General features: G+C 39.7%; 1 protein-coding gene across 5 annotated transcripts in view; it reads left to right on the forward strand.

The window, feature by feature from the left end:
* plekhg5b (pleckstrin homology domain containing, family G (with RhoGef domain) member 5b) overlaps positions 1-17,534 on the forward strand; it is a 76,235-nt gene that overhangs the window by 50,834 nt on the left and 7,867 nt on the right. For 4 of the 5 annotated variants that reach the window (XM_077581163.1, XM_077581181.1, XM_077581200.1 and 1 more), the window contains 4 exons: positions 795-902; positions 12,719-12,898; positions 15,066-15,239; positions 16,673-16,768. In XM_077581163.1, the coding sequence (XP_077437289.1) occupies positions 795-902; positions 12,719-12,898; positions 15,066-15,239; positions 16,673-16,768 (558 nt within the window). The remainder of the gene's footprint in view (positions 1-794; positions 903-12,718; positions 12,899-15,065; positions 15,240-16,672; positions 16,769-17,534) is intronic. The other variant, XM_077581173.1, reaches the window with a different exon arrangement.

Consider the following 17,534-nt stretch of genomic DNA (forward strand, 5'->3'; position numbering starts at 1 on the left):
CCTGAAGATGAACAACTCTCTTCCATTTTCCAGCATGTCACTTTCAATTAGCTTTAGCATTAAAACTCAAATTACTATACCTAAATTGGGCCAGTTGTGTAACTGTAACAATATTAATTTACCTAACCATATATTTTTTCCTTCCTTATTTGGGGGGGGGGGGGGAACTTCACATCTACTCTATATATATGTATGTATATTCTAGTGTAAATTAACATCATTTTGTCTTTGAGATACAAATTCCCTTGTAAAACGGTCCACCAGTGTCTGATACCACCACAAATTTAACACCAAATTCACTAAGAAATTAAGGGATATGTCCCAAAATTTGGCACAGTCATCAATAATTATCTTCCTTTTTTTTTTAATGTCACTAAGGAGTGTAACAAACTTTTTCTAGCGTTATTGGCAAGGCGCCTCCTTCCCTTGCAGCCAGTCCCCCCCTGCTGGCCATGAGACAGAACACATAGGCTTCACATACTTCAAGTAGTATCAGGGGAAATGCAGTCTTTGGATAAAGTCATTTAAAATAGATGAACTCAAGTAAATAAACTACCACGAAAGTTTCATGAAACACCAAGTGACATAATTACGGTCTATTTGTATTTTACAAACTGCACTGTATTTCACCTGAAACATAATAAATTGGTAAAAGCTTCATAACCTGTGTGAAATGCCAACTCAAATTTGCACTTGAACTTTGTGCTTTGATGCACTTATTTTACAAAACAGCAAAAGGCACCATTCAGGAGTTTGTTGTCATATTAAGAAATGTTTTAAATGTGTTGGCACAGGTGAGACTGGTGACGCACGAGGTGTACATAGGTGCTGATGTCGGTGTTGAGTTGGGCGAGGAAAAACAGTGGAATAGTTCTGTGACGGCTGTAGCAGCAATCTGGAAAGTTAGTCAGCAAATGCACACACACACAAAAACATCTTGGTTGCCAAGGAGTGGACGTCTGTCTGATCTATGTCGTGTTAGACCTCCTGTTGCACCATGCGATGTGTCATTGTCTTTGTGTCTGTAAACTCTTGGGTAATCATTATTTGACAGGGAGTCCAGTCAAGAGTTATTTTAATGTAGAAATGAAAAGGTTTGCTTTTGAAATGACCCTCTTGACACAGAATACTGGTATTGTAATATACCAAGTCAGTAGTTGGCAGTGTCACAGAAACACTGCACATGCGTAATTTTTTGTCCTCCCACGTCTCCATACAAAACCGTCATTTGAATCTTCTTTGCTCACATGTATATCTCTGGCTCAGTTAACATTGCATGGTTTTCAAGCCAGACATTTCATATTTTATCCTTTCAAGTGGCACAAACGGATATGTGCCATAGCTATTAAAAAAAAAAAAAAGTAGTTTAGTTTGGGTATCCTAAACGTATTGGGTATGTGCCAAGAGAGTGCAGCGTATTCAATTCAAGTGTAAATTAGACATACACCTTCTATACGAGCTGGACATCGTCGAAATGCAGAGCACAGATTCAAACAAGACAAATAAAAGGCATTTGACTCACGCTGTATATCTTACATTAGTAAAACATAGACAGTTAAATTGGTAAATTATGCAACATTAGAGGTGTGTCAGTCATTAAAGGGTAAGTCAACCCCAAAAATTTCTTTACAATATGTTGTATATGCGCCCCAACGAGTCTAAACATGGTGTTCTGATTAATATTGTGTTTGTGGAATAGTTAAGCAGCAAAATCCACCATTTTTTTCCCATCCCAAAGGGCAGCGATTTTGCCACTTGCTGTCAACTGAAAATGACATCACAGTTGCTCAGGGCTCAGGTAACGGCCAATCGCGGCTCAGCTTCACAAAACAGATGAGCCGTGATTGGTGGTACAACACTAGTGGTGTAGTGTTGGTGTGTTTGTTTGTATTTCATGAGTCCATTTTTTTTCTAAAGTTGAACGATTCCATGTTTGATTGTCCCCACTATTTGCACAAAAAGAAATTAAAATGTGACGGACTACAGCAATTTTCTTTCTTGCTTTTGTTTTTATTGTTTGGTAAAGCCTGCGATTGGCTGGCAACCAGTTCAGGGTGTACCCCGCCTACAGCCCAAAGCCACCTGGGATAGGTTCCATCACCACCCCGCGACCCTTGTGAGGACAAGCGGTTTAGAAAATAGATGGATGGATGGATGGATGTTTGGTAAAGCCAAAAGTGTGGCATTTTTAATGAGAGCTGCGTTGTGGCCCATCCGTGATATTCCCATTTTTTCCCCTCAAAAGTAAACATTTAAATGATCATCATCCAGGAGTGGTGATTCCATAAGTTTTCCAGGCATTTTATATGACTTGTTTCCAAGTAAGAACATCGGGGTTTCTTCTTCTCCTCCTTTTTGCTTTGGGTTGATATGTGTGTAAGGGTCAAGCACCATAAATACCAAGTTAAAAGCTACATTGCTCCTAGTGTAACCTCTAATGTTATTAAAGTCAAGGGAAATTGTTTGTTTTTGTTTTACTATGGTCTCTGCCTGTACAATGAATAACATTTTTCTGGCATATCGAAAGTAGGCCCTGGAATAGTTATATACTATTTTGCATAATCTGTATACAGACGCTCCCCACCTTACGAACGAGTTACGTTCCGGACGATCGTTCGTAAGGTGAATTTGTTCGTAAGTTGCTTCAGTGCTATATTTTGTATTATAATTTATGTTTAAAGCCTATATAAGTATATTGAAGGTTTATATAAGTATGTTTAAGGCTTGTACAAGTAACCTGCATTGGTTTGTACTGAAAAAAACTTAATAAAATGGAGAGAATACGTACAGTACTGTACTGTACTACGTATGTTAGAGAGAGAGAGCGAGCCACACACACACACAGTATGTACATGTACGTAATAAGATAAATAAAATGAAGTTTAACTTACTTTTGTAAGATGTACTCGATGCTTAAGGAGATGATGATGGAGGAGGAGGAAGAGGAGGATTTTATATCATAAGAGATTCTTCGTCGTCGCTGGAATCGGCTTCAAAAGTTATTTCCTGCTTCATGGGGACCGGCGTTTTCTTCCTCCTCCTCCTCGCCACGTTGCTCAGCCTCCAATGAGCTCTCACAGCGCCAATCGTCGGTATTAGCGGCAGAAAGAAGCACTACGCGCAATACAAAATCTAACTTACAGCATTTCTTTCCAAACATTTTTCGACATACTGTACGCGCAGAAATGTTCGTATGTACCGTTGTTCGCAACTCGAATGTTCGTAAGTAGGGGAGCGTCTGTATACAGAAATCATCAGCCTTTAATTACGCCTCTAACTACTTTTAGCACCATTTAAAATCTTAACACACTACCATTGTAATAAGGAAAGATTAAGTCCTATTAAAATGTTAATGCCCATTATTCAAATCCCTACATTGCACCCAGCCATCTTAGCTTCGAGATCCAATAAACATTAGTTGAACTAATGACTTTGGCTTGAAACTCACACAAGTGTGGCTAACATTCTAAATGCTGCTAAACCAACAAGTCTGCCAAAACACAACCTGAATGAATGATTTGCTGGCGCTAAATCAGCATCTGTAAAATGACTACTGACTACCATGCGTGTCCATGCGTATCTTTGGGAATTCACAAGCAACTTTAATTCTACCTTTCTATGCTTACTAATACCTGAAAATTAATGTAGACTACTACTTGAATTCTTGTCAGTTTTTCAGTGCCCTACAAGGGATAAAGTTGTACATCCATATATTGTAATGATAGAGCGCCCGTGTCACATTGGTGACTTGACTTCTGTAGGTACAGTTTTGACTCGTGTAATCGCCCCATAACCCTCACCACTCTTCCCACCACTTGTGTACAGTATGTGTTTTGCAGTACGGTACTGAAATAACATTTAAAGGGATACCAAGTTGACTCATTGAACCATTTTCAACAGTAAGAAGATATTTTGTGATAAGGGATAACATTATTTTTTTCATGAATACCTTTAAAAATTTATTTTGCCACTTGCAGTCGACTGAAGATGACATCACCAATGCGTAGAAAACAGGTAACAACCAATGGTAGTTTGCTGACCAAACCCAGAAAACAGGTGAGCCGTGTTTGGTGGTTACCTATTTCCTTAGCACAGGTAATGTCATCTTCAATCAACAGCAAGCAAGTGGAAAAATGTGTTTTTAAAGGTCTTTTACATGAAAAATAATGAACTTATTAAATTAATTCTGGACAAAATGTGAACTTTTTACTGCTGAAAATGGCTCAATGACTTAAGTATCTCTTTAAAACAGTGGGGGAAATAAAAGACTCAGGCCCTGACTTTTCTTTTTATCAAGAAAGGAATGTGCAAGTATTACAATCTATAAAGTTAGTTAGGCACCTTGTGACCCAAGCATTTATACCTTGGGTAGTCCCCTTTGTAAAACGTAAGTGGCAACAACACTGTCACTGTCACGCTAGACCAAGTCTATAAAATAGCAATTTTCCAGGGGGCGGCCAGAACATAGAGGCATTATGAAATCTTTTTCTCACTTCTTTTTTTCCCAAAAAAGTGTACAGTATATTTTCTGTAATTGTTTCAAAGAAAAAATCAGTTTAACCCATTAAGCACCTGTGCACTTTAGGCCTTAATGGGTTAAATTGATTCAGGCTCTGAAAAACTGCTGTAATGTAAACTAATTTCCAAAAATGACAAGGTGGTTACCGTTATCTCACAAAGGTGTCTGTCTGCATTGTGGAAATATTACTTCAAAAAACAAAAAAAAGCCTTCAGAACTGTGTAAAGTTCACCAGAGTGATAAGACTTGACGGGTGTGGCAAACAAAGTATTCGCAGCCATATTGTATTCATTTTTTTTTCTCTCTTTGTGTGTAAAGCTATTGTCTTCAGTGACTTCCTCTTTTCAAACTGTGCAGTTAACTCTTGAATCCACTTCGTGTTGTTTCTCTTGAACTCGACCAGACCTGTCTGATGGCTCACAATGGTAGGGGAGTTGCATGTTGGCTAGTGCGAGGTGGTTTTGCATGTCAATGGCTGACTGAGTGGCGGTCAGGTCACATGTGTAATCTTGGCTGTGTCTGATCTGACTCACTCTCCAATGAGATGCTGTCTAATACAGTCAATATAGTATAATAGAGCGACATGTTCAGTGAGTGGCTTGATAAGACTTACTTAAAATATTACCACTTTGCAACTCGGTTTACCTCTTAATGGCTATGGTAAAAATGCATTCATGTGAATTGTTATATGTTTCAAGTGTAATATTTTTAAGCATTTTGTACCTTCTTTTTTTTTTTTTTAAGTAAAGTTAGTCCAAAATCCTGTTCTAATGTCACAACCAATAGGATACAACACTTCTTTGTGTACATTTACTTTACTGCTAACGTAGTCATGTCAACTTGTCACATTTTAAGCATAGATGAAGTCTACAGGATTGTTTTGTGTGTGTTACCGCCCGGTGTATTAAATGATTTAAAAACACTCGGTTTTTGTTTGGTAAACATACCATTAGTTTAGTGATCATACAACTCTGTTAATTGAATTTTCTTTTGGAAAGAAATCGATGTGTCTTGCTTTCCGTTTTTGAATGGGAAAAAAAGTATTTGTCAACCAATGCCAGGAAAACTTTCAGTTGCATTGTAAAAGGACTTTCACCTTTCTCTTTAGCTGAACCTGCGAAGATCTAGTGTAGTTTAATATACTGACTGTGTGTTGTGGGTGGAGCAGCAGAAGTGTGTGTGTTTGGTGGTGTCTTGTGTGTGTGCTGTAGGACAAAAGAAATCTCATGACACCTGACAGGTGGAGATGACTGCGTGTGTGACCTTCGGCCTGTAGCTTTGCGCACCTGCAGGATCAAGTCGCGTTAAGGCAGGCCACCGGCTCCAGTTTCAGTTTTGAACTGCTGCTACTATTCTGAGCCCCGTCCGTTTCTCTGGGGGAATTATTTGTATATTTTCTTGACTTGATTAAACGATGCGCTTTGGCCGCCTGTCGTCATGGCACAGCTGGGACCTTCAAGCGGAGATCCCAGAATCACTGCCGCCGGAAGTTAACCACTCAACTGAATGTCAGGTGAGAGGCAGTGAGCTTTGCTCAGCTGTCATTTAAAGATTCAATTAGATGGGTTTGTTTAAGACATTAAAGGGAAATGATTTTTATTTAGTTGCCTTTTTGAGACGTTTCACCTGACGTTAAATCCTGTCTACACAAGACCTTAAAAATGACTATGTAGCTGTCACTATACACGTGCATATTGCTTATCTTTGGTTTTATCCAACAGTTCATAATAATAATGGAGTAAGTCCCCTTTTAAAAACAAAAACATTTTTCCCATTGCTTAACTCGTGTAAACATTTTCTTTGTCACCATATTTGTGTGACAAAATCCACAACCAGCAGCATTCACTATGTTTATCTAGTTTTATTAATTATGCTGATTGTAAACCCTCGAGCAAAAATTGTACTTGCTTTCTGCTATATACAGTATATCTTGTGTTGATGTCATAATAAAGGGCCGTGTAAACAAACAGTGTTGCACCTCTTGCACTGAGGAGGGAGAATTGACAGTAGCCAGTAAGCCAACTAGCACCCCTTCAACAACTCTGTAACATTTTTGTCCACAGTGGGACAGACCTTCCAAATGAGCTTCTGCTGCCCCGTTATCTTCCGTTTTGGCGAGCTAGCAAAAGCAAACTTTTGAAACATTAGCATTGCATAACATAGGAACTGCCTCCATTACATGCTTTAGAGAGAATGCAAATTATTGTTTGAAGTGTGTCCTGCCCTTTACGGTCTCTTAGTATTGACCTTTCTCTGGTTGACAAGTTACATTGTGGATCTCCCCCCTATTACAAATGGCATCCACACTATCTCTGCATCCTTTCTTGTCTTCTTTGGTCACAGAGCCTAATAACTATGTAGCCAGAGGCAAACTGCGAGCATGTTAAAAATGATGTGTAAAGTTTTAGTTATGTACATTTGGTATACAGAAATCCCATGTTTATTGTGGGCGTTAAATTCCAGCCCACGCTTGCAACCGAGAAAATCTGAATAGTGGCCAAATATTTAATGGTATTGTGAAGATATATCTTACAGTTTAATCCATACACGTCATCGTCACCATTAAACTCTTCATTATATGCATGTGAGGTGCAGCTTTTATTTTGTTCCACATGGTGTCGCCTTCCAATACATTCCACACCTTTGTTACTATGACTGAATGTGTACATGACGTTAAAAAGTGGGTCTGCTCTGTTCAGTGATGTGGAAATTGACAGGTGCAGACATACTGTTGGCGGGCTATTTCCTGGTTGATGGGATTAGCCACTGAGGTGTACAGTGACGGTGTCAAATAAGGCTACCGGCAAGTGTGCTCTGTGTGCTTTTGATTGCTACTTAGTACTTACCATTTGTTTAATAATGCGATTGGAAGAGCACCAGCAGCTGTTTGCTTTTTCCCTCTATCTACATCACATTATGGATTGCAATTTGTCCTAACTAGTATGTGTAGGCTATATTCAATTAGCTATCAATGTTTACTGTACCAGAGATGCGCAATTAAGTAACTGCAATGCATGTAATGAACTGTACAATATTTAAAAAATCGGACATGAGCTTGCAATACCGTATACTGTGCGCTTGGGTCGATTAATAAATTGCATGCACGTGATCTTTTTTGGTAATCATGTCGTACAGTATAAAGATGTTCTTCCTGGTCCACCAGCTAAATCCAGCTTCTTGTAGTCCACTTCCCATTCTGAACTTTTGAGGATCAAGATCAGTTTTGTTTTTTATTAGTTTACATGCTGCAATAAATGCCGTTCTAAACACACTATCCAAATGTGTATTAGATCAACTAAGGGACATTTTTACCTGTATCTTTTAAAAGTCCAGTTTCAGTCAGTCTAACAGATTTTTTTCCCCAAAATACCTTGTAAACAGTTTCTGTCACCTCTGTGAGTCATGTGTTCACAGCGGGGGATTTGTTGTCACATCCATTTCCTGCTTGCGCATGTGACGTTTTTGTACAAGCCAGTGTCTAGTGCGTGTTTTGAAGCTTTGCAGGAAGGTCGCGGTGTTTTCCCATCGTTAATCAAACCTGCCTGATCAAGAAGAATTCTTATCGGTGGGGGTTAGGGGAAGCCTCTCACTTTGCCCATTACCATACAGTCCTCTCCCATGTAAAGATTTTTCCGCTTCTCGTCCAAGGTTACTGCCACAAATGGCCATGATAAGATAAGGCTGCAAAACAGGTTTAATATCATTAACCTGGAAGGTCCCCCCTGGCTCTCCTACTGTTAATGGAGGCTTTGTGGCTGTGTCACTGCCCTACGTCAGACCTGTCAGGTTCACAATGTATGCTCTTACTGAAATTATACTTGAATGTACAGTTAGCCGAGTGACAAAAATCTGGGACTTGTGGACTGGCCACATCCTATATTTTGAAACAAATGGAAATAATTAATGAAAATAGAAATAATCTGCTCCATGGTCACACTGTAGTCCTCATAATATGTTCAGGAAATGTTTGAAGTATTATTTTAACATTCGTTGAGAAAACTTTTTTTTTTTTTTAAAGAGCCATTGTCTGTACAATAGCACTTCAAGCTGTTGCCTTGAAGCTCTGCCTCCAAATATTCAAATCACCTTCTTCTCCTGGGTGGGAGGTGAGGGGGCAGCGGTCTGCTGCCTTCCGTCCTCTTTCCTGTCCAACACAATGAGGCAGGATCCTCCTGGTTGCTATGACTTCATGCCAGTGTCCGCATGATATGCAAGCAACCAGGAGCTTCGCAACACAGCCTGGGCGATGTCCACATTTTCAGGAAGGAAAATACTCCACTGAGGAACACCATTACTCTGTGGCCACTCCAACCGGGTTCTGGACCTTAATCCTCCAGGTAGACAAGTGTGACGAGTGGATTGGATGCAGGACAGGGTTTAAAAAGAGAAAACTGAAAGCGAATGGAAGCTGGTTCCAGAATGGGCTGCGACCCATGAGTCCATTTGACGGATCAGGATGGTTTTTATTACTTTTGACATGCCTCTAGCTTCAATGGTGAGTGGAGAATGAAGCTCATCACAACTTCCTCAATGCCGTTTCGTTGTTTACATCATCTTCAGGCGTGAACCCTGAACCCTACGGAAATCAATAGATTGTATTTAGTTTAATTGTTAGGAGAGGAAAGCATCAGCTGAATAGTCAAAATGCAAGATTACATCATGTTGCCAGCCAGTCTTTCTTTTATTTAAAATTTTGTTTTTAGGATTAATGCATGGGTCTTACCAAAATGGAGACAGGGAGTGTAAATTAGCTTAGGTTTTTGATATACCAATGTTGTACTCAAGGTCTTTACTCTGCCCACTAAGTGGAGGAAGGTCCGAGTTGTGTTGGTGACGGTTTAGACTTTGTAGAGATGTTCAGTCTTTCCTTGTTAGTCCCTGAAACCTTCTTATTCCTCCACTTATTTACGGGCATGGTCTGTTGGCCCAGATATCCCCTCAAAAAGAAAATCATTTACTTCTCACTATTAGTTAGGTGTCTTTTATCCCTTGTCTGGATGTCTTAGATGGTTAAGTGCTCTTTGTTGCCGTCGGGTGAATGGAATCCAGGGTTTTCTAGTGGTGAAATTGCACCATATGTTCTATGGACTGTACAATATGCATGGTGCCACTGTATATTCAATCAGGTGGTTGATATTGTCAGCGGAACCAGCCAATGGTAAAAATGCTTCTTTTTTTTTGAAATGGCATTCTCATGAAATTCTCTATCTATCCATCTATATATATATATATATATATATATATATATAATCTATGTATGTATACACAGTGCTGCTCAAAAGTTTGTGAACCTCTTGAGCAATTTGGACTTTCGAATTGTTTCAACCTGATTTTATTGTTCAATCTGAACCATTACATTTTGTATGAAATAATAGGTGTAGGTTTATCAATTCAATGCATTGTTCTTTTTTTTTTCTTTTTTTTTTTATCAATTGTGTAGTCGAAACATAATTCAAAATATTTTTGGGTCAATTCATGTAGGTGCAAAAGTAAGTGAACCCTGAGCTGCATTGCTTAAAACAAGCAGTTACGTAGGATCAGGTAGGACAAATTGGTAGCCGAACTAACCACTGAAATGGACCAATGAAATGAGAGAGGTTTAGCAAAGAAATTGTGCATAACTGACTGAAACAGAGACAAAACCACATCACTTTAGTCTTACCCAGGTGAACACATACAGGTCAGTAATGCTGAGGGGGAGAGAAATTTCAGGGGAACTCAGGAAGTGGGTAGTGACAGCACATCTATATGGGGAAAGCTATTAAGTCATCTAAAAAAAAAAAAAAAGAGCTTCATCATTCCACTGTGAAGCAGATCATCTGCACCTCCAGAACACTGAAAATTACTACAATCCTGCCTAGAAGTGGACGACCTTCTAAAATATCAGCAAGACCCACAAACCAAATGATAAATCAGGTGAAAACCAACCTGTAAATCACATCAAGGGATTTGCAGATCTCTTTTGCTGCATCGGGGACACATGTGCATGTTTCAACAATTAGAAGAAAAGTCAATCGACAAGGCTTTCATGGAAAAAAGATCAAAGCTGCCCATCTCAACTTTGCCAGTGAGTACCTGGACAACACTGAAGCTTTTTGAAAGTCCCTTCTGTGGACAGATGAGTCCAAAATTTTACTGTTTGGTCACAACTAAAACACTGGACAACTATAGTCCAGGAAATCTTGAATTCAGAGGAATATTGTGAAATCCTGGATCATAACTTGAAGCCGTTCTTTGTGAAGTTTCATGCAACATGACAATAATCCAAAGCATCCCAGCAATACCACCAAGGAATATCTGAAGAACAACAAGATTCATGTTCTGGATGTGCCCAGCTAAAATCCTGACTTAAATTATTTCAAAATACTGTGACGGGACTTGAAGCAGGCAGTTTATGCTAGACGCCCATCCAACCTCTCTCAACTGGCTGCATTTTGCAAGGAAGAGTGGCAAAAATCCCCCAAAGTAGATGTGACAGACTGATGACTTAACAGAGAGAGACTAAAGAAAGTTTTTGGATGAAGTTATCATTGCAAAAGGAGGTGCAATGTCCGATTAAGTGAGAGGTTCACATACTTTTGCACCCATAAAATCTTGAGTTTTTCTTAAATCAACAACTTTTCTTCAAGAATGATTGACATATCATATCGTTCTTTTTGTTCAAGTCCATTATTTTATTTTATTTTATTTTATTTATTTTTTCTGGAGAGTCCGTTATTTTCAATGTCAGCATTGTAGATTGGGGTATGACTAAACATTTAATAATGTTATATTTAAATTTAACACTAACAGATGAAAAACTATTCAGTTTTCACTGATGACGCTTTTTAGTATTCTGACTAAAGCGGTATATAATTTGTCATCATTCTCCATTTAACAAGTGTCTTGTGTAAAGGTAGAACCCAGCGATATTGGTCATGGTCTTGAAACTTAAGTGATTCAAGCACATTGCCTATCCTGGCTTCGACCATAATCCTTCACCCAATCAGCTTTGAGCACAAACACGTCCCTGGTGTTTGTTTGTGTCTGCAAAGGAATTCGTTTGGAATTGTCAATGTGTTCCTTTGCTGTTGTCAACGTTGTGGAATGCGAGTTCCTTGTAACTTTGAAGGTGGGTGGGTGGGGGGGGGGATTTTCTTGCTAAGCACAACACCGGCAGATTCCTCATCACTGACAGTGCGGCGGTAAAAACAAGTGCTTCCTCAGATACGACGGCATCCCCCGTTTGTTTGCTCTGTTGGTGCTCGTAAAGTGAAGGGTGCGCAGAGGGCCATGCTGACAGGGTAACAATAGTGGGTTTGGAGGGGGGGTGTCAATGATCAGTCTTGGAATGGAGCAACCTTTCGGTGATGCAATGAGCATTCCCTGCAAGGAAGTGGGCTGTCCTTCCCTCTCCTGTTTGTGTCAGACTGTTTTAATGGCCCTGCTGATGTCATCTCGAACGCCAAATTCCACTGACAACTTCCTGTTTGTGTCCCCCCTTTGTGTATTTCCCTCTTTCCGTTCATCCACCTGGAACGTTTTTGTTTTCCCAGGAGATGGAGACAATACTGATACGTCTCTCATTTTCGTTTATCATCACTGTTGTATGATCACCATGTGAATGATCAGATAATCTTCTCGGACTGTTCCTGAATTGAATTAGCACTAGAAAAGTAAATGTTTCGTTCCAATATGTTGTTGTATGGTCGATGTCTTCAAATGTTAAAGTCGGATTTAATGTCTGTATGTTTTTTTCTGCAAACAATGGCATTTTATAGTGAACTGACCACTTTGAAGTTGTTCTTGCTTAGCTTGCAGCGGTGCACAAAGTAAAACAACATTTACATTAAAAACTACATAATGAATGGCCACCTGATTTTGACCTGTGTACATCAATCAGTAAAGGTAGAAAAAAAAATGCTTAATAACTACTCCAAGCATTTTATCCATTACCCACGTAACCTCAGCACTTGGTTCATGAAAATAAAGTAACAGACTGGCTCTTGTCGTGTCCGTGTTGAGAGTCTTTGCTCTTTCTCACAAAACAGTCAGTTTCTCTTTATCCTAAGTAAATGTTTGATGGACACTTCTGGTGAGATAGACTTTAAGAGCACAATCTAATTGGCAGTTTTTACACCACATAGATTCAATGTTAAAAAGTGTAAATTGTCACGCAATGGACATTTTTCCTAAGTTCTGTCTTCTCCACTCCTGCAGGGTCAGTCCCGGCGGAGGAAGAACATGACCGAGTTTCTGGGGGAGACAAACATTCCCACACCGGATACGCTCGGGCAGATGGGTGGCTCGTTGCCCGGCTCCGGTCCTGACAGCTGGAAGAACCGAGCTGCTAGCCGCTTCAGTGGCTTTTTCAGCTCCAATGCAGCATCCTTCGGCAAGGTAAGCCTGCCGTGGCTTCTTCTTCAACCAATAGCAGCGTCGTGTTGACCTGAAGATTTAAAAAAACACACACAAAAAACAAACCAAGGTAACCATGTGACGACTTCCTGTTTGGCTTTAGTGGCTTGTTGTCTAGACGTACTAAAGAGAGAACATTACAACAAAACGGCAGTAAGGCAACAGTGGGAGGAGGTCAGAGGTGCGGGGGGTGAGATCATTTCCCTCCAAATCTTGTTGGCTCAGATATTTTCCTGCCAGCACTTCTGGAAATGAGTCGTCAGAGGAAATGTTCTGCTCTGCTTGTCCCTCACGTTAAAAACGATCATTGTGCGAAATCATTGTGTGAATGATTTGGTTATTTTCTCTATCACAACTATTTAGTTTTAATATTTATAATATTTAGTTTTATGTTAACAGTAGGACAGTATTATACTCATTAAAATGTATTACTTATTATGAACAGTAAGTGAAATAAAGAGTCTAATCACTGTGGAGTTTAAAATGTTAATGTTCAAGATTTTTCTACATCATACATGTGCTAACAATGCCCAGATGAGTACAAAGAGCCCTGACTTTTTAACTGCGACTGCATCTATCAGCTTGTATCTTCCCTTCAATGGGAGTGTTCAGGGTGAACAAACCACAGGTTCTTAGGGGTGGGGAAGGGTGGAGTGGTGCAGTGTGACATCATGCTTGTTCCCCTCGGACATGTAGTAGTGACAGGAAGGGAAACTGAAAGAAAAAGAAAACAAGAGGTTGCTTCGAGCAAAGCCCTAACTTGAGCTCATTATCCAAGAAAACTTAAAAAATAAATAAATAAATAAATAAAAAAATTTAAAACAACGAAGAGTTTATGCAAGCGCACGTCCTTGCACGAGCCTGACACAGAGTTACGCTTTAGGCCAGAGGGTCCAATCGCTAGTAAAAAGAAAGTGACAAACTCCGCAATACATTATTGTGATGCACACAAATGTATTACCATAAAAATAGTCTTCTTAATAGTTCTACTGCTATTGTGCATCATCAGTAATGAATTTTAACGAGTATAATACAATTAAAATGATTGTAGGACTATTACTTACAAGGCACAGTAGATTGCATACCTGCGCCAAAGTCAAACAATTCTAGACATGAAAGTCCAGCTAGTTCGATTTAAAAAATCAACACTTGCAAAACCGCGGTGTTCCACTCTAGTCCTGATTGGTTACTGCACTACTTGCCTAATGGCTAATGCAAGTGGACTGTAGCAACAAAAAGTGGAATTCTTATCACATCTGTTTATATACAACATGTGATTTCATGCTTGGCAGCTATAAAAAAAAATATCACGATAATTGTTTGGAGTGTCTCACTACAGGAACAAAACAAAAATATTTCACGGGATAAAGCCATCATTTTATGAGAATGAAGTTGTCCTATTACGAGCAGAGACCTTTGGATGTTGACTGTTGAAGATGTAACATTTTAGTCCAGAAATCCAGAAGCAATTTAAGTTAATGTTTGACAAATCAGCACCCTTATGTGAGTTAATTGTTTGATGTGATCGTGTCTCCACCTCAGAAAGTTTTCGACAAACTGAAATCAGAAGTGTTTGTAACAAATATTTCATGTTCTTGGCACATTGCTTAAGACTCTGTTTTTGTTTATTTTTTTCTGGTATGGCCCTCAAACTCGTTTATTGTCCACTCTGTTGTTGATGTGGGAATAAATAACCTATCAAAATGTTTAAATATTTAGTATCAACAGCTTCACAGGTTTGAGAATGGAAGATTTTGACCGCCCTAAGGAGTGATAAACCTTTATTGCAACAAAGCCCACATAACATTGTGTTACCCCTTTGTGAGTTCACATCCCATAGAGTGACAGATGTCAGATAGGGACACTATCTGTCAGTCACCTGTCAGGGGTGGGCTCGTGTCTATTCACCCTGGCCAGCCCCTTTAACCTCCCCAGAGGGACCTGGACCTTTTTCACCTCTAAATTTGCCCCCAACCACACACAAACAGCCCTTTGACAAACGTGTTTATGACCCCCTACCCCTAGTCCTCCTCCTTTCATTTCCTTGAAACCCTTTGTCCACACAAGACACATTTTCATAATTACATAAAGGGTCCTGCGTCGTCATGTTCCATGATCCTAACAGTGTTCAACTTTTTGTGCCCAACAGGAAGTGGACAGACTAGAGCAGCTCCACAGCAAGCTGCACTCCTACACGTTGTTCGGGCTGCCCAAGGTGCCGCGGCAGCTCTCTTTCCACCAAGACTCCTGGGAGGAGGAGGACGAGCAGGAGCCCGACCTGGTCCTGGAGGACAGCTGGCAGATGTTGCTGGACAACGCTGAGGTAATCCAAGCAAATCTGAGTTGACCATCTAGCCCATTGTTTACATCAGTGCATTTATTTGTTTCTTTTGCAATTTCCCATCTACAGTTTTTATTTTTTCTACCTTGGTTCTTACTCACCATTTGGTATTCCTTTTCATTTTGGTGACAATACACACATTGATGACATCATCAAAAACAATCCATCCATCCATTTTCTTTGCACTTGTCTTCATTAGGGATTTGGCTGAGTTGGAGATTATCCCAGCCAATTTTGGGTGAGAGGCGGGATACACCCTGGACTGGTCGCCAGTCAATCACAGGGCACATATGAACAAATATTCACACTCCCATTTACACTTATTTGGACTATTGTTGTTAAGCGAATACAGATACTTACGGAATGTGGGAGGAAACTGGAGTATAGTGGAGAAAACTCATGCATAGCACAGGGTGAACATGGAAATTCCACATATGATGGCAGAAGACAAGATTCACGTCCGGGACCTCTCAACTGTGAGGCAGGCGTGGCTGCCATTATGCTATACCAGAGGTGGGCCGGAGTCCTGCAGGTTTTGCATGTTGCCCTTCTCCAACACAGCTGATATATGATCAGCTCATCAGCAAGCTCTGCATAAGCCTGATAACGATCCTGTTGATTGGAATCAGCTTGTGTTGGAAGTGAGAAACCTCCAAAACCTGCAGTACTCCGGCCCTCGAGGACCGAGATTGCCCACCTCTGTGCTATACCATCCTATCGCCATCATCAAACAATAATAATAAAAAATAGTCCATATCATAACTCATGGTTAAGATAAAAATAAAACTCAAATCATAATTTCAAAAAGGAACATTTTTGTTTTTGATACTGTGTTGTTTTCCAACCTCCTTCCACCTTTATAACTTATCATTTTAACAGTACATGTGCAAACATCCACAGTTTTTTTGTCAAAACCACAGTGCAGTGGACCCCACCGAAGAGCGGGTCACCCAAAAAGTGATTATAATTGACTAATACCATTCATTCTTGATTTACTGCATTGTCTATGCAACTACTAATTGTTTAACCATAAATAAACCACAAACTATTATCTTAAAACACGTGTGAAGAGCTTTGTAGTAATTCAAATGCTTTACAAACGGTGCCATGAAAACAAAAACAAAAAACAAATTGGACTTCCCGGATTGCGCTACGGTACTTTCTTATCATTTACCTTCTCTGATTTCCCAGAAGGATAGATAACAAGTGGTTATTGCACTGCTGTTAATTGCGAGCGCAAGTGCATGACTCACCAAGATAGTCAGCCAGACAAGTATTTTTATGGCTTTGGTAATATGCCTGTGCAATGATCACATGATGTACTTTAGATTTACATAGTCTGACGTGTGCACTCTCCTCATGCTGAGCAACCTCTTTGACTCACGTGTGTGTTTTTTGTTTGCTTGTGTTTTTAGACTTTAACAAGGAGACAGTTCCACCAACAGGAGGCAATATGGGAGCTGCTGCACACTGAGGCCTCCTACATTAAAAAACTTCGAGTCATCACTGACGTGAGTCTGACATAACAGCCACTGTACACCCACACACAGACACACGCAAAGGTTACATAATGATGCTGCTGGAAGTCATGAAAGATAAAGTGGCCTTTGCACCGGAGTTCTCCCCGGAGCATTAGACAGTCTTGATGCAGATGGTTTGATTTTGAATATTGCTCTGAATTAACAGGCAGCATTTTTCTGCTCTTTGCGCTAATTAACATACTGCATATTAATAGACTAATCCCGTGCATTGCAATTCCTTCCGGATTTGACAATAACATTTGCCCGTGGCCAGTACGGCACTGAAATGGATGCTGGCCCGACCAGGCCAGTCTGAATTTCTAGGTTATAGACACCGAAGATGCCCCAAAAGTGCATTATTTTTCTTTTAAGCCAAAGTACTTGTAACACTGAAACGACCCTTAATGCTAAAGGCTTAATGTTAGACCCTGTCCACTAGAGATAGACTAATTTGGGGGGGGGGGGGTTTCAGGGTCGATACCAATGCCATTTATTAGTAGTCAAGGAGGCTGCAATATTTGAAACTGCTATTAATTTTCAGTAAAGAAAAAAAAATTGCATACATATTTTGAAATACAAATGCAAATCTTAACTTTGTTGGAATGTCCTAAAGCATGCTTATTGAACAATTTGTAAGACTTTTCAAAATGTACAATGTTTTTTTTTGTAATCTTAGACAATAGACTTCATTTTAAATTAAAAAAAAAAATGTTAAGGATCTCCCAAGTTTAAAAAGTTTTAAATGACAACTTAAACA

The sequence above is a fragment of the Vanacampus margaritifer genome, chromosome 1 (genome assembly GCF_051991255.1).
Source record: "Vanacampus margaritifer isolate UIUO_Vmar chromosome 1, RoL_Vmar_1.0, whole genome shotgun sequence".
Lineage (NCBI taxonomy): Eukaryota > Metazoa > Chordata > Actinopteri > Syngnathiformes > Syngnathidae > Vanacampus > Vanacampus margaritifer.